The sequence below is a fragment of the Paroedura picta genome, chromosome 2, assembly GCF_049243985.1.
Source record: "Paroedura picta isolate Pp20150507F chromosome 2, Ppicta_v3.0, whole genome shotgun sequence".
Classification (NCBI taxonomy): domain Eukaryota; kingdom Metazoa; phylum Chordata; class Lepidosauria; order Squamata; family Gekkonidae; genus Paroedura; species Paroedura picta.
Window position 1 is genome coordinate 146952503 of NC_135370.1, and position 24776 is coordinate 146977278.

The window sequence follows — 24776 nt, forward strand, 5'->3', positions numbered from 1 at the left end:
CTTGCGCTGGATATGCTCCTTCCTCCAAGACCAGACCCAGAGGGTTGCAGTGGGGGAAAAGTTCTCACGTCCTTATAGACTCCCTTGCAGGGTCCCCCAGGGTGCGGTTCTCTCCCCCACCTTGTTCAACATCTTTATGCGCCCTCTGGCCCAGCTGGTGCGGAGCTTCGGGCTGGGTTGCCATCAGTACGCTGATGACACCCAGCTCTATCTCCTAATGGACGGCCACCCGAACTCCCCCCCGGAACCATTTGCCAGATGTTTGGAAGCAGTGACAGAATGGTTCAAGCAGAGTCGCCTGAAACTCAACCCCTCCAAGACGGAGGTCTTGTGGCTGGGAAGAAGGGGGCAGAAACAGGAAGCGCATTTACCCACCTTGGCAGGAGCGCAACTTACCATCGTGCCCCAAGCCAGGAATTTGGAGGTGACTATCGACGCCTCCCTGACTATGGAGGCACAGATCAATAGAGTAGCGGGCCAGGCATTCTTCCACCTTTGCCGGGCCCGGCTACTAGCACCCTACCTGTCTCCTGACCACCTGGCTAAAGTGATCCATGCGACAGTCACCTCCAGATTAGATTTATGTAACTCGATCTATGTAGGCCTGCCCTTGATCCGGAAACTTCAACTAGTGCAAAATGCAGCTGCTAGGGTCCTCACTGCCACACCTTGGAGGGCCCACATCCAGCCGGTGCTGAGGCAGCTGCACTGGTTGCCAATTGCTGTCTGGATCCAGTTCAAGGTTTTGGTTTTAACCTTTAAGGCTTTACACAGGTCTGGACCCACATACTTGAGGGACCGCCTGTCGCCCTATGTGCCCCGCAGGGCTCTACGCTCTGCGGGAGAAAACCCAATGATCGTTCCCGGCCTCAGAGAAGCGCGCCTAGCCTCAACCAGGGCCAGGGCTTTCTCTGTCCTGGCCCCCACCTGGTGGAATGAGCTCCCGGGTGAGCTGCGGGCCCTGCGGGAGCTGTCAGCATTCCGCAGGGTCTGTAAAATGGAGCTCTTCTGCCAGGTCTATGGTTGAGGCTGGGATTAGCAAGGAAGAACATTGCCTCCCTGGGGGGGTTTCATTCATTCATTCATCACTCTCCATCCCCCAATGCCCTTGTTCGGGTAGGAGAGAGTGGTATTTTCTGCCGTGTTGGGTATTTTTATAGTCTTTAAATGGGGGTTTTAATGGGGGATTTTAAGACTATTGTTACCCATCATGAGCCTGTAGGGAGTGGCGGGAAATAAATCGAATAATAATAATAATAATAATAATAATAATAATAATAATAATAATAATAATAAAAAATCTCTTTCTAACTTTGGTTTAAGGGTTTTGATTTTTATGGGGTTTAGATTGTTGTTACAATCCTCTTTGAGTCCCTGGTGGAAGGCGGACTATAAATTCAGTTAATAATAATAATAATAATAAGTTAAAGGAACCAGTGCATATCACAAGACAGCCTGTTCTATAAATGCAAGGAAAGATGAGTTAGGATCATGGTAAAAAGTGCCCTCTTTATAATATTTAAATCTAAGATTTGAATAACATTTTTAAAATTCTTCACATATTTTTAACTAATCTTCCATTTAAAGTGACAAGTTTTGACCTGGCATGTTTATTTGTATTGTAACATCGCCTGTTGTAGTTGTTCAAACAATGACATTGTATAGACTTTGCAAAATCCATTTCTTTGTAGTATTAGAGGACATAATTAAGCCATATATTTAATTACAAGTATTAATTTTTAACATGAAATATTCATCTCCCTGATACTGAAGGGCCCCTCCGCTTTTGAAAATAACTCTAGGTAAGGTCCCTAAATTTGCATGAAAGATTGTTAGATTAATTGCTGTTTGACTTTTCTGTAATGGCGCTAAGCTCTAAGTCCATTCGGATCAAAATCCCTGACCATTTTTTGGAATCTATTTAAATATTTAATGTCAGTCTTGGGAGGAAACCGAGAATGGTTTTTATTACTGTCAGCTTACATCAGTATGTTTAGAAGTGGCACCATATGTTAGTACAGTTCAAAGCAAAAATGTGTATTGTTAATCCTCTATGTAACAACTCCCATATCACAATATTCTGGCAGTTACTTGCATATGTAGAAGCTCTGACGCATGTACATAACTCCTGTGCAATTGATCTTCCCAGTCACTTCAGTGGAGATGGTACTTTGCCCATGTCAGTTGCTCTCTTAGATTAATTAAGAATCAATCAAGCACTGAAGAGTGCATAATAAGCCACCATGCAATATGAATGTTTTGAACAAAATCCAAAACACTTCCTCCTTCTCCCCTCACCTTGGAATTCCCCCCTCCCCATATATGAAAACGTTTCATGAATGACTCATATTCTTTGCAGAGTTCCTTTTTCTTTTGTCATTTACATTATGGGAAGAGACAGAGGTCCATGAACCATTTCCTTATTGTGATCATGTGTCTGAATAACTGCTTTGTTTTAAAACTTCCAGTTTTTCAATACCAAATGACATCATCTGAAGGAAACCTAATGCTATGCAATTGCAAATGGGGAAAATGGTTCAGAGAAGTTAAGGGTTTCTTTTAGTCATTTGAACTGGAGGCAGTCAGAAGTAAAAATGACTTTAAAAAACCCTTGAAGGCAGATGAAACCCATTCCCTTTGCCTTGGAATTCCTGAATGTATTAGATATCACAAATGAGCCTCCTTCAGGTAGGGAAAAGCGGCATATAAGAACCAACTTCTTCTTCTTCTTCTAGCCCATAAATGGGGGAGGGGGGGTGAGTAAAGTTGAGACAACCCTTTTTTCACTTTTAATTTTCAAATCCCTGTCTGTTAATGGCCTGTGTCATCTTTCTTGCCTTTAAACTCGGGGAGACAACTTCGGTTGCTAGTAGATTTTTTTCCCTACTGAACTACAAGGCCTGCTTTAACATTAAGTATGGCAACAAAACTTGAAGAGATATTTACAAAGTTGTAAGTCAGGCCTATGACTTCATCAGTAATGAACATCAGTTTACCTCACCAGTATCCTATGTTCTCTTAGCAGAGAAAAAAAATTTCCTAAAGACAACCAACAAAGACATTCCCCAAGACAGCTGTCCCCAACCCCCGGTCCGAAGACCAGTACCGGTCCATGGATCAGTTGGTACCAAGCCGCGGCTCCTCCTCGTCCTGGTGCCTTGGGGGCTGCCCTGCAACTCTGCCACCGGCTCACCTGTGGTACTCTTCAGCGGCCACCATGGCTGGGGCTCCCCCTCGGCGTGGCATTGTGCAGCTGCTGCTGGCAGCACTCCCCAGTGGGCAGTGGGAAGTCAGGCACGCCGGCGGGAAAGCAAGCAGAGCAGGGGCTCAGGTGGCAGCAGCAACATCCCTCAGCAAAAGACAACCCCCCCCCGGGCCTCAGTAGAATTTGTCAAGCATTGACTGGTCCCCGGTGATAAAAAGGTTGGGGACCACTGCCCCAAGAGATGCAGTCTGTAGAGCAGGGGTAGTCAAACTGCGGCCCTCCAGATGTCCATGAACTACAATTCCCAGGAGCCCTGGGAATTGTAGTCCATGGACATCTGGAGGGCCGCAGTTTGACTACCCCTGCTGTAGAGAGTCCTCCTAAATCCACTAAATGTCTTTTGTGAATCTAGTGTTGTCTGCACACTTCAAGGGACCAAAAGGCTCAAAGTGTCGAAGAAGAAGAAGAAGAAGAAGAAGAAGAAGAAGAAGAAGAAGTTGTTCTTGTATGCCACTTTTCTCTACCCACTGCACCAAAAAGGCTTGTATCTCTAGAAGAAGAAGATTCTTATATTCCACTTTTCTCTACCCAAATGCATCTCAAAGCGGCTTACAATCGCCTTCCCTTTCTTCTCCCCACAACAGACACCCTCTGAAATGGGTAAGCTCTGATATCACTGCTCGGTCAGAACAGCTTTATCAGTCCTGCTCGCCAGATTAGAAGACCACACTCCTAACCACTACACCAAGCTGGCTCTAGAAATGCTTTCCCCAAGGTATTCAAGAATTCAAAAACAAAAACCCATAAACCATCTGCAATCAGAAGTGGCACATCAAAAAAAAATTACTATGTGGTTCTGGTGAATGGATCGACAAATCCATAAGAGAAAATGAAGCAGTTGTTAGCACAATTTGGAGTATAATATGTTTTAAAAGGCATATAGATACGTGTATATTAGCACCTCAGAATTCCTACTCAGAAAACAAATAACCCAATTCTGTGGTGGTTGTGATATCAGGCTTTATGATACTTGTTCCCTGTACTAATGTGGCAGTAGTTTGCAGCATGCCTGTCCTTTTGTATTTTAACTGTCTATTTAACCTTTAGGCAATAGTCTTGTTTGCATATGGATTTCAAGAAAATCCATTGAAGCTTATTTGAAAACCAGCTCATTATAATGACAGATTGTTTACAGAATTTTGTTTTCCTGTCCATCAACTTGCAGTAGTGACATTCAACCAAACAAGAAGATACAGTTATTAAAACACACCCTACCTTATAGCCACGTAACTTCCCTCTACATGAATTGAAGGTCCATCTGTTTCATGGCTGTTGTTGTTAGGTGTGAAGTCGTGTCCGACCCATCGCGACCCCATGGACAATGATCCTCCAGGCCTTCCATTTCATGGCTATGGAATGGCTAAGAAGAAACATTAAGAGGGATTTTTTCCCCTGAAGTAACGGTAGACTAAGCAAAGCTATAGCATTTTCTATGTCGATAGAGCTCTAGAGCAGGGGTAGTCAACCTGTGGTCCTCCAGATGTCCATGGACTACAATTCCCATGAGCCCTTTAGGCAATAGTCACTTTAGGCAATAGCAAACACTGGCTGGAGCTCATGGGAATTGTAGTCCATGGACATCTGGAGGACCACAGGTTGACTACACCTGCTCTAGAGCATTGATCATCTCTTTCCCACATCCCAGTTTTTGCAGTAAGCATAAGCTATGTTTTTGCACGTGTGCTTCATTCACACAAATGGATTGCAGTGAGTTACTAGCCCTCCTTCCTATACTTTCCATTCAAGTCAACAAAGTCTTAAAATTAAACAAATTTACTGTTTATTTCATGCTTGGTTTTCTTATGTATTATGTAATAGCTTATGTATCATACTTTATCTAAATGGCCTAGGAAACTCCCATATATGTAACTACTTGCTCTAATAAAGCTGGGGCATTCTTAATGTGCACAATGGATAAATGTGACGCTACATGGAAGAAGGAGAGAGTGAACTTTGCTCCTTATATAACTCTTGTATAATTAAGGCTTGTTTTTAAAGACTAGAACAGTCAAAATTTTAATTTAAGAAAAATTCTCTGCAGAAGATCAAAAAGTGGTAAGGCTAGTAGCTGGACCCTGTGACCATGTTTATCCTGTCATCGTCCAAGGAGCCTAGGGCAACACACATGATTCTCCTGTATTCCATTTCATCCTCACAACAACCCTGAAAGGAGGTTAGGCTGCAAGAAGATCTGCAATCCATAAAGATTTATGCTCAAGATTCCCACAATAGTTCTTTGCTAGGAATCACAGGACAACTGAGGCAAAATGTCATCAGGCATTGAGGGCTGCTGCGTAAAGGGAGAACTGGGCAAAATCACTCCTACCTTGCTTTTGTGCCAAAGGAAAGCTTGTTCCAGTGTGCTTCCTCTGCCACTTAAAGAACAAGGTGGGACGTTTTACTCATTCCCTGGCCCCTTCTCTGAAGTTTTCCCATGCGGTGTTCAGTGACTTTTTCTTCACAGTGGTCCCTTCCAAGCAGTGTTTTTCGGGGGATGGACCAAGTGATGTTGGGAGAAGGGGAAGAAAAGGAAAATGTGCTTCTGTGAGTGTCTTCTGGAAGCCCAACTGTAGAATCCACATTAATAGTTCTGGAATCAACCCACAATGGTTCACAGTTTGAAGCTATGCACTCTGGCCCAGTTGGTCTGGAGCTTTGGGCTGGGTTGCCATCAATATACTGATCACACTCAACTCAACCGTCTGATGGGTAGTTTTCCCACCTACACCCCCCCTCCCGAAACATTTGCCAGATGTTTGGGAGCAGTAACGGTTTCGCTCAAGCAGAGTCACCTGAAACTCAACCCTTCCAAGATGAAGGTCTTGTGGTTGGGTAGGAAGTGCGCTTACCCAGCTTGGAAGGTGTGCAACTTCATGTTTCACAGTCTGCCAGGAATCTGGATGTGATCTTTGATGCTTCCCTTTCTATAGAAGTGCAGGTCATCAGAGTAGCCCAGTCAGCATTTTTCTGTCTTTACCAGGCAAGGCTACTAGCGCCCTATCTGACTCTGGAACACCTGGCCACAGTGATTCATGTGACAATCACCTTCAGATTAGTCTTCTGTAACTTGCTCTACATGGGCCTACTCTTGTTCCTGACCTGGAAATTGCAACTAGTGCAAAATGCACCTGGGTTCAAACTAGAACACCTTGGAGACTCCACATCCAGCCGTTGCTGAGGCAGCTGCATTGGCTACCTGTTGAATTCCAGATCTAGTTCAAGAAATTGTTTTTGACCTTCCAGTCTATACATGATCTGGGTCCAGCGTATCTGAGGGACCACCTGTCTGCCAGTGCCCCCCAGAGAGCCCTTCACTCTTTGAACACCAACAGGTTAGTTGTCCTTGAGCTGAGAGAAGTCTGCCTGGCCTCAACTGGAGCTAGGGCCTTTTCAGTCCTGGCCCCCCACCTGGTGGAATATGGTCCCATAAAATCTAAGGTCCCTGACAGAACTGGCTCAGTTCCACAGGGCCTGTAAGATAGAGCTTTCCCACCAAGTGCTTGATTGAGGTCAGGACAGCAACATATTCCATCTAGTGCTCCTCAAAACATTGATGCCTCATGATGTTAGATCTCAGCTGGAACCAACTGTGATTAATATTGTATTTAATTCTGTATGATGCCCCACTGCAGATGCCATACATCAAAAGCTGCTTCACAAGTTTCAGGGGGAGCAGGTGTGACGGGAGAAGGCAATGTATGCAGGTAGCAGAGCTGCAGTTGGTGGCTCAACATGTTTTGGGTGGGGCACAATAGTAGTGGAGGAGAGTGGGTGGGTGCAGGAGCCAGATCCACAAACAGAGGCTCTGCAAGTTATGGGTGGAGGGAAGTGGGTGCTAGCCATGGTGCTCACTCTGGTTTAGGGGCAAAACTACTATAGAGTTTTGTCCAAAATCCAGAGCGTCATCCCCAATGTCTCCACCATGCTGATATGGGGAACTCCCAGACTGCATCCTCAAATCCCCCTGCCACCAGCCTTATTCCACCTGACAACACTAACAGGGATTTTGAGACTAAAGTTAACAGCATCATGTTAGCCAGGATTTTTGTTTTGCTTTTAGGTTGGATCTGGTTAGGCTTAGGGAAGAAACTTTATTTGATGTGGTGTAAGTATCCAGGCAAAAGCCAGAAGCACCAAATCTACCTAAGGCATTTCCAAGAACCAGAAACTGTAAGATGGGAGGAAGAAACCTGTGTTTTGGTAAATGTTCTGGGGAAAAGAAGCCAGAATCTTGCCTCAGTGTTTATTTACTGCAATTTGGCCCCCACACAAACTATCCAATTCCTTGGGGAAAAGGCTGTAACTGCTATGTGGCAGCTGATATTTTGTCCATTTAAGCTGAAACATTTCACTCACAACACACTATTGAATGCCTGGTTTTTTTTATGTTAACTGAAATATGTTGTTTTGCTTTCACCCATGTTTTGTCTAGCTAAATATTTAGTAAAAGGGGAACTAAGTTTACTTCCTAAGTTCACCCAATCGTCCTTGAAATTTGGAGGGAAGAAACAACCCAGCTAAGATTGAGATCTTCTCACAGGAATTTTGATTGTTTTCTGCAGATTTCAGAGGAGATATCCAAGCATGGTCATAAGCAGTCAATCTTGGAATACCAAACACAAAAACAAAAACTTTGCAGCTTGAATTATGTGTGGTTGGGCATAATGCATGGTCTAGTAATTCACCAGCCATGTGTTCCTATTATAGGAAATTACATAGTACCCTGAAAGGAGATGCTAGCATGAAGCCTTTGAAGATGTATCTCAATGGTGCTGCTGTACAAGTGAAGTGTTATATTGGTCTAGTGCTATAGCATTCAATTAAGAAAAGCTCACAGAAGGTCACATGGTGACCTTGGAAGCACTGCAGACATTTTAAACAGCATATTATTGCAATTCAGAAACACAAATAAGAGAACATGGAAGAAAGTTTACTTCACGAATTACTCAATCACACATTGAGAAAATAGATACTTTGGAAGGTGAACTTTATAGCATTGTGCATCCCAAGGCTCCATCTTCAAATTTCCAGGAGTTTTCCATCCTGAATCTGACAATCCTACCCATTTATCCCAGCAGGTGGCCAGGGGTGAACATGGCAACCTGATTCCAACCCCATCAACCCTTCAGCAATATTCCTCATAAGGGCCAACCCTTCCCTCAACCCTCCCCATCCAGTCCCCTAGCTAATATGGCAGGTAGCTTATCTACACATCAGGTGTCCAAGAATAAGATGCAGCAGACAAGAAGCTGCCCAGCAACTGCCAAAAGAGACAGTCATTAGAACTCTTGTGGCAATCATCCCCCAAAGTCCCACCTCCCCCCCAGGGCTCTGAACCAATCACCTGTTTTAAGAAGTGAGTTGTTGGGTAGTATGCCTGGAATTATATATAGTAGTATGATATAATTATGGTATGATATAAGATGATGATGATGATGATGATGATGATGATAAGTTTCCAGATTAAGGAACACGTTGACGTTCTTAATGTACATGGGCTGAACAAAGCTTGAGTCCAATGGCACCTTTAAGACCAACAAAGTTTTATTGAAAGTATAAGCTTTTGTATGAATAAACAGTTCTTCAGAGAATGAAATGGAAATCACTAGACTACATATAGGAGAGAGTAAATTAACAGCAGATGTAGTTATTGATTTTCAGTGCATTGTCTGAAGAAGTGGCATGCACACAAAAGCCCATACCTTGAATAAAACTTAGGTGGTCTTAACAATGCCATCAGACTTGAACTTTGTTCTGCTGTTTCAAACCAACATGGCTACCTGTCTGAATCTATGCACATGGGCTGTTAATTAGCCTGCATTCATTCATTCATTCATTCATTCATTCATTCATTATTTATTTATTTATTTATTTATTTATTTATTTATTTATTTATTTGCCACCCTCCCCAAAGGCTCAGGGTGGTTTACATGAAACAAGAAAATGATACAGTTAACATCATTTATATGACAACAATAACATTAACATAATAACAACAGTAACATTAGGAATGGTGGAACTACAAGGAGCCTCAGCTCAACTCTTACTGAGACGCAGTGAGTTGGGCAGATTCAACATTCTGCAAGATATTTCCATGTAGTTTAGTTTATTCAAGATGGTAACTTGTCTTGAATAGGCTTTACATTTCCCACCAGGGATGAAACCTTGGCATAGTTAAGAAGGGTGCCATGCTTGGTCAGACTAGTGTTCCATCTACCTCAGCATTGTATTTCAGACAATGGCCTTCCAGTTGCCTGGAGGCAAAGAAGCCCAGGAATTCCTACAATGTTGTCACCTAGAACTGGTATTCAGAGGTTTGCTGCCTCTGAATATAGAAGTTCCCTTTGGTCATGATCCCTGGTAGCCATTGATCAGCTGGTCCTCCATGAATCCTACAGACATCTATCTGTGCTAGTAACCATCATTACATCAACTGGTAGTGAATTCCACAATTTACAAGTTACAAACCATAATTTCTTTTTATGGAGGGCTATGCTATATATAATTCACTGATGCAACTTTTTTTGTGAACTGCACCAGTAAATGTTTTGGGAAATATTCATCATTTGCAGGCATACTGTACCTTGAGTCTTTTAAAGCCCAATCTACCACATTCATTTCTATTGCTTAACAACTCAACAAAAGTGCATTATCCCAGGTTTGTAAAGTGTGCACGAGCATACTAATCTATTACCTTGAGTACTATTTATCATCTTACATGCTTTGTTGATAAATAATTGATTTGAATAAGAGGCATGAAATTAGAAAAAATGAATGAATAATAGAAATTCCATGTAAAACAGAAGTCTCATTTATATATGAGCTGCATTTTTCAAAAATGACTCTTGAAGGATCAGTAAATTAATTTTTAAGTCCAGTAGGAAATCACATACAAATGTCTGATCTTGCTTAAAAATAATGAGGATTTTGTTCTGATTAGACAGGCACAATGGAAATTAGAAAGAAGACATAGGAAATCTAGTAAAAACAGTGTACTGGAAAAGCAAGGAAGAACATGGGACTATAAGCATAAAAGGTGGCCACACAAAAAGGTGGTCGTGGACTGCTCATTTGGTTCTCAGTTCAATCATTGCTCCAGGAAAATTTGCCGGGCGGGGGGCTTGCATAAATGTGCCTAATAAGATCACAAGCTCCATTAACCTTCATGGAAATCAAATTATATTCATTTGAATTTGTGCTTCTAAGTGAGATTCATATTTGAAAATCCCACCCTTGACCCATTTTAATGAAATGGTGCTTTGTACATTTCTTCATCCTATTCATAAATTGATATTTATGAAGAAGGAACCAAATATATTACATTCTCTTTGACTCCTTGGTGGATTCAAACTCTGGCTGACTTATAGCAGTAAGAACAGGAAAAGTTTCATCAGTATTTTTATGGTTCTTGGTTAGCAAGGCATTGGAACTGCATTGCAATCCTCCCTCCCCCCCCCCCCCCCCCGTTTAAATGTTTCTCTTGCTAATCAAATAAAATTTTCCTTAAAATGCAGATGTTCCTAGGGCCTGACCTCTTCCAAAGTTCTTTTCTCCTCCCACCCTTGAAATCCAGGAGGTTTGAAACTGCTGGGCATTGTAAAAATAATCATTCAGGCACTGTTGTTGACTGTTTGCCAGAACTGTGAGCAAAGATTTCACATTTTTAAAAGAAACACTTTAATTCAAAATTATGGCATAATTAAATAAATTCACAGAGACCTTCATATAAAAATATCTTTTAAATGGAAAAGAAAGGGATCAAATCAATTTAGATAAATATAAGTGCTTCCAAACATCTGCTGTTCAAAGTACATAACTCACATTGACACCAAAGGTTGGTTTGTGTTTTGACTGGAAGAGTTTGATATTATTTTTGTCTGCAGAGGAAGGAGTTGTGTAGCATCCAAGTGGTGAGATATTTGCCTCTCAAGCAATCATGATGAATCTGGGACAAGAGGGAGACTGTTTGGGGAAAAAATCACAGTGAAAATTGCTTGCTTTCCTTGAGGAATCTTTTGGGTTGAGAGCCATCCTCATGCGCAAATCTTCCAAAGGAAAATAAAGAAAAGGAGAATAGAATAATAAAACAAATCTGTTAAACTGTTTTTGCCTGGGTTATATCACTGTATTCTAACATATGTACTGACATTATGTTATGGTGGAAAAGCAGGATATAAATGTTTAAAAATTCAACTGTAACTGAAAGAACATAGTTAAAATCGGCTTCAGGTATTTCTGAGCAACTGAGAAATGCATACAACTTATTCTAGCAAAGATGGTGTTAAGAAGCATAAATAGTTTATTCATTAGCAGCCTGGTTCTCTGCACATTTCCCCATACATTTCCCCATGAGTCTTAGGAAGTCCAGGGCAACTTCCTGCTCCATGATATTTTAGCAAGTGGTTGAGGCTTGGAATTGTTCTCTATCTGTCCTAGCCATCAAGCTAAGCCAATGTTCTCAACTAGGGTTTCATGAAATCCTGGGGCTTCTTGACCGCCCTGGAAGGGTTTCCCAAATGAGTGGGAGTTAATTAATTTTTAGTATTTTTTCAAATTTGTTAAAAAAATGTTTTATTTATTTTAGTAATCACATTTATATTCTGCCATTCCCAGCACAGGGGGGTGATATGGTCATGTCAGCACACACGCCCTCCCAAAATGACCAATGAGAGCCCTGGAGGCTGTGGGAACGGGAGGGGCCCTGCAAGGACAGGTACACAGCTATGCTTTTCAACCATATTCTGCCCAGTTGCACCACATATGGGGTTTCTTAAAACCTGAAGAAATTTCAGCAGTTTCTCAATGGTAAAAAAGTTGAGATAGGCTGAGCTAAAAGGCAGTAAGAGATCACCAGGGCAAAAAAGCAGGAATATAAAAGTAATGGTCAGATGAGGGAGCTTGGTCTGTTTAGCCTGGAGAGAAGGCGACTATAAGGTGATAGGATAAGCATCTCCAAATACCTGAAGAGCTGTCATATAGAAGATGGAGCAGAGTTGTTCTCTGTTGCCCCAGAGGATCAGACTAGAACCAATGGGTTAAAATGAATTCAAAAGAATTTTCGGCTAAGCATCCGGAAGAAGTTCCTGACAGTTAGAGCGGTTCCTCAATGGAACAGACTTCCTCAGGAGGTAGTAAGTTCTCTTTCTTTGGAAGTTTTTAAGCAGAGGCTAGATAGTCATCTGACATAAATGCTGATTTTATTAACTTAAACAGATTGTGAGTGGGTGGGCAGTAAGGGATGTGCCAGTGTTTGTCTCTTGCATACACAGGGAATTGGGATGGTAGGTGAATTTCCACCAGGCCAGGCTGGATTCTGTAGATTTGGGGGGGGGATCATTTGGGCTTGAAATTGGGATCACTGTGGGTGTGTAGGTGGTTGTGAGTTCCTGAATTGACCAGGGGTTGGATTAGATGACCCTGCAGGTACCTCCCAACTCTATGCATGGGGCATGGCTGGTTGACATTTACAGCCTTGAAAAGGGATGATGTCCCATAGGGCCTTTTGGGGGGGCTGGGCTGGAGAGAAAGGGAAGAACCCCATCTACTAAGGCAGATCCAGCTCCAGGGGTGGGGTGGGCCTTAATAAGGTAGACAGGAGAAGCCCGGGGCTGGATTAATATGGATCAATGCATGGGAGGAGTGAAGTCTCTCATTGGCCCAGAAAGATGATAAAGAGAAGAGACAACTTTGAAACCTAGTAAAACCCCAATAGAGGATATGGCAAACACCTTCCAGTTTCTCAAGTGTTTCTTTTGGATGCAAGCCTGGCTTGTGCCCGGGACCATGGACAATCACCTACCACCACCCTAGCCTGCAAAGTCAATTAGGACTTACAGGTATCGTTCGTGAAAGAGGGTGACGAAAGTTTAAAATTATCTGTCCTGCGAATGTCCTATTCAAAGCACGTGAAGCTCTGCCTGCGCATCAGGGATACTGATAACTACCAGCTGGCAGAGGCAAGTGGATTTCATGCACGGAACAAAAGTATGCTCAGCAATGTGTGTATGGAGGAAATAGAGGTAGGGTTAAAGTAACAGTTGTAAAATTAAAGCTTTGGAAGGCCATTGAGTTCAAAGGACTCAGAAAGGTGTTTAGGATTGCACTGTACATTTTTTGCATTTAATGTGGGATTGAAGCAGGCAACAGCAGGTACTACTTCATCATTCACTTTACTGGTACTTACTAGAAAGAGATTTATTTTACCCACAGTAGAAGAGAGCTTGATTGGGGTCTCAATATAGGTAAATATACACTTAATATCTCAATTATTTAGACCATTTCCACATGAGGAATATTTTCCTGGACAGTCTTTGAATGTTTTAGAGCCCCCTCCACATGATGTCGCCTGCATCCTGAGGCTGTCCAATAGCCGGGTCATAATTTGGCCATTTTTAACTCATAATTTTGGGAATTGCCAAAACAGGATTTTCCACCCTAAATTGTGCATCCCATCAGTGAGGAACCAGGGATAAGCCTGTATGGAGGGGGAAACATACAATAGTTTTGGCAGCTTTGTCCCGCCCTCACACCTGCCCTCCCCATTTCACAAAAGAACACGAATTCCAAAAGGGGGGAGAGGAATGCTGTATCGTTCTGACATTTCTCCATAGCAATGGGGCAGTGTTGTTTTCTATTAAAAATGTATCTGTGTTGTGGCATTACCACATAGCAATCTGTGCCAGTGTCGTCTATTCTACCTGGCAATAGCTCTTCAAAACCTCAGTCAGAGAATTCCCCCCAGCCATTTTATGAAAGTTACTTGTAGATTCTGTGGTTTGAGCCTATAATATTATATGCTCCATTACAAAGGCATATCCTTTCCCCTTCAATGACCACAAAATCAACGTTTCTCTCGATATAATCACTTATGTATATTAGCCCTCAGGATTCTTGCTTATTTTGATATTTTTTAAAAAGGAAAGGAGCTCATCCTCATGGATGCAAAATAAAACTTGTTTACACACAGTGTGAAATAACAATTATAAAAAATTAATGGAACTGCTTGGTAGGTAATGCATCTGGGGAGTTTATAATGTCTCCACTGAACTCCTAGCCATTCATCACCATATCCTCTTTGCATAGAAGTTACCTAAAATAGGTTCCATTTCCACAAGTTAGTCATGCATTGTGGGATAATGCCTTCCCAAAACCTACAGCAACTCTGCTTCAGTGGATGATACTGAACAGTGTAAGGTTTGTGTGCAAATACTCATTTGTTCAGTCTCTGCACTCTATTATTTTATAAAACTAAATCATATTTACAGTAGATGAGCGATTGGGATGTGAGTGTCCTGCATAGTGCAGGGGGTTGGACTAGATGACCCATGAGGTCCCTTCCAACTCTATTATTCTATGATTCTATATTCCCCTCCATAACAAAGTTTGAGTCCAGTGGCACCTCTAAGCCCAACAAAGTTTTATTCAAGGTGTGAGCTTTTGTGTGCATGCACACTTTTTCAGATATGCTGCTTCAGACCAACACAGCTACCTATCAGAATCTATATTCCCCTTTATTAATCTTTCATCCACACTCTGTTGTCTTTTTTGTTTTGGTAGCTGTTTTTTAAAGGGGTAACTTCATTCTTCTGACCAGTTTACTTTCCCTTTTCAGTATCTTGTTCATCACTGGTCAAAACAAGGTAACCAGAAGGGTGCACACATTATTCCATGTCCATGTTCACTGCTTGAAGTGTTACAAAGTGTGCATTGCCTCATATAATGCAATCCTGCCTCACTGTGATTTATTCACACATCTGAGCAGTGTCCGTAGCCTTCAGTTGTCAGCAAGAAGGAACATCAACCCTTCTGTGTTGGGTGACAGGAGAGTACACTCAACCATGCTTGGGCCATTGACTTCATTGGCACATGCAAGTGATTACAACCAAAAAAGGGGAGAAAGACGCAACCCTGTACAAGAAAGGTAACCAAAAAAGTGGGTCATGTGTTCTGTGTGTATTTCAATCCATGGGCAAAGGAAATGTTTTACATCTTGATGAGTTGCCCATGATGGATCGCAAAAATATTTGACATCACATACTCCATGGGTGAATATCTCAGTGTGAGTAAGGTAGCTATCCTAGTTGCATATATTTTAAAAACATTATTTTTTCTTAACAAACATATAGATAATTATCTTTTCTCTCCCTCTTTTTCATTCATTTCAAGTCCACTCTCTGTATAGATTAGTTTTACATATGTATTTGTTAAATTAATGGTTCTCAGTTTGAATTATACCACTGGTGAAGGCCTAGTGCGGAAACACATCTGGTATTGGTTCCTGCATATGGAGACATTGTATACTTAAAGGTGTATTTTTGTAAATGGACATATTGGCATTAGGTACTTATATGTTGAAACAAAAGGATTGGTGTTTTAAAGTGATATTTTAGGACTTCTGAATGTATGGTTAAATTATATATAATGTTTTGTACATTTGCACTACATGCATAATTATTTTTTATTTTCTTTTATCTTTGTTCCAGCCTTTTTGGTTACCTTTTATTTGCCAGTGATTGTGGCAAATGTCGTGTTTTTCATTTTGCAGTATAAAACTGAATGGCAACCAAGTGTAATTCTTACAAGCAATAATGTTATGCCCTCTCTTACTTGACAAGCAAAAAATTCCATAGGCAGCTTTTAGTTGAGGTGTTTCTCTTTAAAGGAAAAGCACTGGACATTTCAGGAATTTGTGTAGTATTTGCTTGAAATGACACTTGAAATTACAGGTGCTGCTTAATAAAGTTCTATTTACAGAATGGAACTTTCCAGCCTTCAAGCTTTCATGGCACTGTGTGGTACAGCCTGGAATTCATCTCTTAGGGCAGGGGTAGTCAAACTGCGGCCCTCCAGGTGTCCATGGACTACAATTCCCAGGAGCCCCCTGCCAGCGTTCGCTGGCAGGGGGCTCCTGGGAATTGTAGTCCATGGACATCTGGAGGGCCGCAGTTTGACTACCCCTGTCTTAGGGATTAGTAATCTCATGTACAACAGAAAAAATCTTTGGGATTCAAAGTCAACACATTCATTCACTTTTTGAAAAATTGCCACCCAAAAAGTACAATATAACCAATATTGTAGTAAATTAAAATTAATGCCGTTTTGAGAATTTTCATCAAGAATTTCGCAACACCTGTTAAGCTAATTGACCACACACTAAGCTGGGCATTATTAGCTTGTGCTGTTTCTGGACACAGCTAACTAATCTCCAGGGCTAGCACCTTCTCTGTGTATCCATGCCATATGGTCTGGTGCATCTTCATTGTTGCTAAGCAGAATTATCAGGTACCAGCAGCCCTATGAGACCAGGATTGCTATTCACCAACAGTTGCTAAGGGCAAAAGTACACATTATGGCTGCTTCTGCCTGGGTTATTTGTGCCCGGTTTGATGCTGTTGATAAACAAGTTTTGTCCTGTTTCCCCACAGCATTGTGGTACATTTCTACAATTTCTGGGTTTTCCCTGGCCTTTGTTCAAGCCTTCCCAAACCTATTTTGATGTGAAGTTTTGGGAAAGCCTGTATGGTGGCCATGAAAGTGGAAAAGTTTGGGTTTTCCTGGTCTCACCCAGGCAGCAGTCATTTTCCCTCCCCACAACTGCCATTTCTACCCACCCCTTTGAATTGGTGACTGGTGTCACAGAATGATATAACCCTTTGTGTACCATGTTCTTCCAATTTCCAGCTTTTGGATTGTTGGTTTTTTAAAGTCTCTGTCCTGTTTTGAGTGAAAAGGCTTATTTCCACACGCAAAAATATTGGAGATTTACTTTTTAAAAAAGAAACGGGGAATTCAGAGAACATGACACCCAAGAGCACTGAGATCAAGTGAACAAAATCTGCTCAGGTTCCCTGGCTCCAAAGTCATCAGACTTTTCACCCCCAGCTCCAGCCTGGTGGAACACTCTGCCCAGTGAGATCAAGGCCCTGTGGGACCTCAGACAATCCTGCAGAGCCTGCAAAACCAAAAATTGCCAGACCTGTGGTTGAGGCCCAGAACAACATCAAGATAATGCTGGGTTTCCAGCCTGAATCCATTTAATGAAATCTGCATCCAGGGGACTGTATTCTATACTTCGTCCTCACCCACTCTTCCTTTTGATAATGGGGAAAGCCCTGGTATCAAGGTAGACTGAGCCCTGCCAGGGGACCAAGGCGGGCAAATTACAGGGACAACTGCCGCATAAGTGCACAATTGCTTCTGTGCTGTATCAACAGCTGCAGCAGCAATGGGGAGACGCGACAAGCCTCTCCTCCTGAAGCAGAGGCCTATGTTTAGTTTTGTAGTCATTTTTAAAGACTTCCTTTTTTGTTAGAGGTTTGTTACTTCTGGGCAGCTGTGCTTTCCAGGGGGATCTGAGAGCATGCCGTGATCCTCAAAAATGTTTTTACCCCTGCCAAGGAATAAAAATACAGGTATCTCAGTTTTTCCCAGCAACAATAAAAACAGCTTAGAAGTGGCAATTTTCTGGGAGGGACAACACCCTGAGCGGAATGACTAAAATGTCACATTGATTACAATCTCTAAAAGAAAAAGAAAGTCATTATGGAATCAAGTGCCTTATTTTCTGCTTATGAGTAGGAGGAATCTTAGGGTATTTGGATTGACAATTTTTACTACCTATGGCATCACTCTGGCTAGCATCCACCTAGGCCAATGCTAATCTATAAAATGCTAAACATATTAAAGTTTCATTGATATTAAAAAAGCCCCTGAGATTTATCTAAAGGGGCCATTGCTGTTGCAGGGGAGGAATGCTGACATGGACCTGGATGGTGAGAGAAAACATCCCGACCTGGCATTCTCTGGGCAACACGTGCGTTGGCATGGTGACAGGGGGCGTGGCTGAGCCAAGCATCTGTTAAAAGGATGGTCTGACGTTGCTCGGCCTCTTTTCCCCCTCAAAGATGCAAAACCCAGCCTCCGTCCTTCCCTGTTTATGAATTGTTGGAACGTTTGTTAGATGTTGATATGTATTATTGTGTGTCACAGCAAGCGGAAGTGGAGCATGGGAAGGATCAATGTTGGGGAGGCAAAGCTTGCACACCGGCCTCCCCTAGGTTGCCCCCCCCCTAGGTTGGGGTCTATGTGTAAGCAGAGCCTGATTGAAGGCTTGCATTTCTGGGGAGCAGGAAAACCCAACAGAGGCTGACACCAGAGGGGCCACTACATGTTGTCTCCCCCCCTTTTAAGTCTGCCGTTATGTCTGGGATTTTGGGCTGGATAGCCAATGTAGCCCATTGAGGGGCAGGCTGACCACAAGAGGGCAAGATCCTCTTCCCATGCTTGTCACGCTCAATGGCTGTGACCAAATATTTTATGCCAAATTATGGTTGTCAGTGTCCTCGTTAGGTGGTCAATATCCCCCTGGGAGGCAATAGACTTTTGCAACTGCATTGAATTCCAGCCAGTCTGCACAACTGGATATTTTTAGAAGAATATATATCAATATGAAAAATATACCAAAAAATATATTTTGGTGAGAGTGTGAGTTGAAAGTGACATTAGTTGAAAAAGAATCAGACTAGCAGAGTGAAGCATGTTGAGAAAAGCCACTTAACACTGACTGGAAAAAGGAAAACTTGTAATGAAGAATCTCAGTTCCTTAATAAGGGAAAAGTTCAAAAGTTCAACTGAAAAGAAACTTTGTAACTAGGGATAAGCACAAACTTAACCAGGGAGCAAAATTCATCATAAATTATGCACAAACTTTTAAAGTGGCTTGTGGAGGGTCACGAATGGAACAGAAGGCAGGAGTTAAAAGGGACTGAGTCCCTTTAAATCCCTGCTTTCTGTTCCCTGCAAAAGCCACAAAAACATCTGACTGGTGGGGAGGCTCCCCCTCCTGCTCAGCTGTTTGGAGATGTCTTGCGCAGTCTGTTTAAACTTTAAAAGACATGCAAAAAATGGCTTCATGGTAGAGACCACCTCCCCACAGCACAGCTGTTTTTTAGGCTGTCTTGTGCAGTCTCTTTACTTTATTTATTGGTTTGTTTTTGGGGGGATTTATAATCCACCCTGACTTCAAAAACTCAGTCCAGATCAGATAATAGTACAATACATAAAAATCCATATATAAAAACTCAAGATTAATAACAAAACCAATTCTACATTACATATATTCATACATACATACACGTATATAGTCCTTCTCTTCAACATTTCACCAGAATCATTTCTGTACGTCTCAGCCAGCCATTTTGGTGACTAGAAGTCAATTAATACTAGTCCAATAAATTGTTTTGCTTTTATATCAGTTATGGTATTATAACGTTTTTATTGTAACTAAGATGTATTTTAATTGGGTTGTTAACCACTCTGAGATGCTAAGTGAGGGGTGGGGTTTAAATCTGATTGATAAGTATTAAAATTGGCCATGGGGCTTTCTCTTAGGGGCATGGGAGGGGATCCTTCAGAAGCAAGTTTTCAGCCTAGCAGAGTCAGGAAAGAGGCCAGTGGTGTTAGGTGTTACTTCTGGCCTCAACCATAGGCCTGGAAGAACAGCTCAGTTGTACAAACCCTGCTGAAGGTCCTGCAGGGTCCTAATCCCATTTGGCAGAGGCCTCTAGTTAAGGCCTGTTAGTTTCCCTTAGGGCAGATTTTTCTTGCTCAAACATAGTTTCCAATGGGAGGCATAGGTGGTTCCACAGATAAGATGGTTCCAGACTGTTTAGGGCTTAAACAGTAAGAACCAATACCTTGGATTTAATCTGGTCTTTAATTCAACCAGCCCAGCTGGGAAAGCACAGGTTGAATATGGATACTCCATTGGGTCCAAGTAAGGACCCATGAGGTTGCATTGTGGACTAGTTGGAGCTTCCTGAGAAGCTTTAAGAGTAGCCCTGTGTAGAACCAGTTGCAGTAATCTAGCCTGCTTATATATTCCTACTGTTATGATGGTCAGTTCTTAGTCTGACGAAGAGTGCTTGCACTCAAAAGCTCACGCCTTGAATAAATCTTTGTTGGTCTTAAAGGTGCTACTGGACTCTGATTTTATTTTGCATTATGAGGTTATTGGTTAGTTAGATGGAGAGAGTATAAATGGTCCAAGGTCCCCCTATTAACTTCATGGCTTGGCAAGGATTAGAACCTAGGTTTCCCCAATCTTAGCCAGACACCCTCTTTTTCATTATGTCAGACTATCAGTTCACTTGATTGCTTACTGGTGGTGGTTTTGTTTCTGAGATAACAGTCCTAGTTGTGATAACATTATTGAGCTCTTGGGCAATATTTACAGTGACAATTCCTGATGGTCTATCTATATTTTCCATTAATTCCATACTCCATGGTCTGTTTCCCGAAATTCCAGAATTCTCCTCACCTAATATTATTAGCATCAATAATTTATACTGTTTTTACTATTTCTATTGTGTTTCTGATATAAAAAGTATTTTACAGTGTTGATATCCTATAACTGTTAGATATTCCCTTCACTTATTTTAAATGTAGTGATTATGCTCTCACTTACCATTATCATAGCTTGTGGATCATTGGTCTTGAATTCTTTGGGTTTAGTAGGACATTTTTTCTGCAAACAATTTTCTTCTTAAGGCAGAATACCCTGAGATTACACATTATAACCATCTTGAGTCTTGATCTGATGACCATTTCAATTCTTTCAAAATCTTGAACTATATCTTATGCAATTCTTTTTTGTGTGTTCCTTCTCACATGTAAAATTAATAATTGTTTTCCATAGCCCAATTATTAAAATAAACATAGGTTGTTTATAGCTATTCCCCTTAGTGGGTTGAGATATGTTCAGCAATCTATTTAATTGTTTTTTAATAAGCAGCACATAAGATTGTTCCCATATTTCCTGGTTCAGCATTTTAAGATATATATTTTTATATTTAATGATGTAATCCTGAGATTTCTCTTCATTCATACTTAGGAGATGATTTATCTCAATAAATTATACATCACCTTTCAAATATCTTGCATTCCTCCTTGAAATATTAAATTTGCATTTTTTGTCTATGAATAATTGTACCCCAGGAGAATGCATAAACCAAGATCTGTGTTATATCGTATCTCCTAGAGATCATTCACAACATGTTTAACTCTGAAGTTTGATTCACTGGAATTTTTTTTTGGGGGGGGGGATGGTAGTTATATTTACATTAATTTATTTGGCTTGCTGGAAAAAAAATGATGTGCCCCAGCTCCTTTACTTAATGGGATTCTTTCCTCGTTGCAGTGCAAACGGCTGGAGCAGGAGCTTCATCATATGAAAGAGCAGAACCAGACTTCTGCAAACAACACGAGACATCTGACTGCTGAAAACAATCAAGAACGTGCTCTGAAGGTAAATCTCCATTCCTTCTTGCAGGCAAATTAAGGTTGTAAGCCCTGGGTGCCAGCTTTCTGTGCTGCATATATCAGTTGTGTACATTTCAGCAGAAGTGAGCTGCGCTGTTTGCCAACAACCCCTTCTTTAAACACAGATACAGCACCCTTCTGTTATGGTATTATTTTGAGGTGTGTGTGTGTGTATGTCCATAGGCACAACAAGATAAAAACAACATATTCTCCAAATTGCTTAGTTGTGTTTTGGTAACTAACATTACATTCATACAGATTCCATTTTGGCAGTATTTTAAAATATCTGATGAACAATTGCTGTTTGTCCATTGGTAACAGTACAAAATGGATTTTGTGAAGAGTCTCTGTTTGATATGCTTCAGGTAATGTGTGCTGTATTAATAAGATTGTTGACCTATCCTAGTAGTACTAGTGACCACATAGCTGATACTGCTATTTGCAAAAGGGGAGCTTATTATTCCTCTTCCCACTTCCAGGTGAAAAATGTCTTGTCAAAAAGGATAAAAAGGAGAAAGCAGACAAAAGAGAATGAGAGTATTTGAAGAGGTTTGTACTTGGGTTTTTAGAAAATATATATCATGGCGCTACTGGATTCCTTTAATATTTCTCCTCAGAGATCTAAAAAACAGCAGAGGAATAGATGTCACAATATACTCAAATATGTCCACTTAGCCCCAATACATGTAATGGAGAGCAGAGAGCAATCTTACCAGGAGTCAGAATTGTTCTGTGACTTGAAACTATTACTTGTTCTCTTTCTCACTTTTTAAACTTTAAACAAATTGTTTTACTTTTCGAAGGATGACATTTCTGCTGTTTTTATTTGTTACTTTTGAAATAGATAAATTAGCTTGATAACTCACTAAGCTGGACTTGTTCTTCCCATATCCCTAGCCCAGGCTTGCTCTGTGCAACTTTCACAAGGCACAAAGATAAAGCTGATCCTTGGTTGGTTGTCATGGGATGCACCGAAAGCACTTGGAGAGGAAATTAGAGTCAGCTGTCACATAAAATGCAGTTACTCCCAAGCTGCTCCACATGCTTGTTTTACCTATTCTTTGGTTGTCAAAATCAGACCAGCTTTTATTCCTCTGACCACACAAAGAGAGTCCCAACTATTTGTGCCAGTGGATCCATTTATAATATTGAACTGACATCTCTCGGTGCTGCCATGTCAGACATTTTAAAGTTACAACCAATTGTATTTGTGTCCCTAGTCTCAGGATTGGGTGAAAAATAGGCATATATTTTTTTCATGTGTACCCATTTGAATCACTAGTCGTTTAAAGGTCTATGCAAACAAGCCCAAATACACAAATCCATATTTTTAATCTCTAAATAAAATATCCAATTGACAATATATAGATTTGGGTGCCTTGGTACATTCTCAATAACTGAAACAGACTGAATATCACTGATTTCCACCTCTTGCTACAGATTTCTGACTCCCCCATACGAGGTTCCTTGAGGCCCCTGTCACCCTAAGTAATAATTTTGGACTTCAGAAGGAAGAGGATTCAAAAGTCCTACTCTTCTAATGGAAATTCTTTCCATCACTGAAGATTTAGCACAGGACTCAAACCAGGAGGTATTCCATATTCCAGGGGAAATCTCACTCAAGATGCTGACCCTGTACTGCATTCCACAAATTATCATGGGGTCCCCAAGCCTCAAAAGCAGCTTTTAAGTGGTGCAAGGGAATGAAGCAGACAGGAAATAGCCCTTCTATAAGTGGGGCAGAACTCAGATATCTAACCATAATATTTATCTTTGAAATTTTAAAATTATTTTTCAGTGATGCTGTAATATTCCAGTATAGATTATGACAGTATCAGCGCAATGTTGTTTGTCATTATGCTGCTCTTTCAATATTGAATGAGCTTTACAATTCTTTTTACATCTTTCCTTTGGCTTCCTGTCCCCACCCCATTTTTTCCAACAATGGCAAGGATATGTCCTTTTCCCAGAACTCTAAACTGATTAGGATTTAGAAAATTGCCCTTTGGTGACATTTTACAGTAATCTTTCAGCTCTGCAACAATGTGTTGAATATAACAATATAAGCAGGTTTATAGATTTGGGTCACATCACTGTTTATAATCTCTGAAATTTAATATTATAGACTCAGTGCCATTGAAAACCGTTTAGTTCCTGAAACACATATTACACAAGTCACAGTAATAGACTGCGTGTGGATTGAGAGAATATCAGAAAATAGTCATGTGTATATTGTCACCTGGCTTCTAGGAATTGCAAAAAGTAAGAGTATTGGAATAAGATATAATTCTTATGCAGAAATTGCTGGCCAAGAAAAATTACCAAGCTATTCTGCTATTTTTTCCTTCCAAAGTAGAAAAATATACACATTTTAGAAACAGTGTGCTGCTTTGCACTATTTTCATATGTGGTTATCTTTACACAAATAGTACTTTTGACTCATTTGTATAAGTAATTTTAATTGTGTGCCTGAGTGTTTCAGTGGATATGAAAGCGTATATTAGCAATAGTTTTCTTTAGCTTGTTACTAGAGACAAACAGATTGATAGTGGAACAACCTTATTCTTTGCAATTAAGAGAAGCGGACAGTTGGTTAAGGAAGTAGATTTCCAGAAACAAAGCAGATTATATGAAACTGTGAAGTTAATCTCAGGAAACATTAAGGCCCAAAGGTAGGGAGTGTAATATAAAGGTTTTATAATATCTGCTTAGTTCAGTTATGCAAGAAATTATGCCAGTCTTGGAATTTAATAGAGGGCAGCATGACATTTTTAGGTGCCTGGGATTTGCCAGCAATCTAAAGAACTTTCACATCAAGCTTTTCAGCATCCATATTAAAACCAGAATAGGAGAAGATATGAGAAGGCTGTAAAATTGCATACTACTTAGGATATTCAGAGTTATTCTTAAGCATACCTTTTGTAATTTCTATGCCTGTAATGAAATCTGTATGCAACTAGTTCGGTATACAAAATAGAAATACCCCTCTAACAAAAATGTGAGTTAGTGCCCCAATTTAGGATTGCTAAAAAAATGTTATGAAGAAGAAGAAGAAGAGAAGAAGAGTTGGTTCTTATATGCCGCTTTTCCCTACCCGAAGGAGGCTCAAAGTGGCTTATAGTCGCCTTCCCATTCCTCTCCCCACAACAGGCACCCTGTGGGGTGGGTGAGGCTGAGAGAGCCCTGATATCAC

The 24776-nt window shown here is 41.0% G+C and overlaps 1 protein-coding gene across 6 annotated transcripts in view; it reads left to right on the forward strand.

Moving 5' to 3' along the window:
- MIPOL1 (mirror-image polydactyly 1) overlaps window positions 1–24776 on the forward strand; it is a 286508-nt gene that overhangs the window by 151731 nt on the left and 110001 nt on the right. For all 6 annotated transcript variants that reach the window (XM_077323149.1, XM_077323147.1, XM_077323144.1 and 3 more), the window contains one exon: window positions 21462–21569. In XM_077323149.1, coding sequence (XP_077179264.1) covers window positions 21462–21569 — 108 coding nt within the window. The remainder of the gene's footprint in view (window positions 1–21461; window positions 21570–24776) is intronic.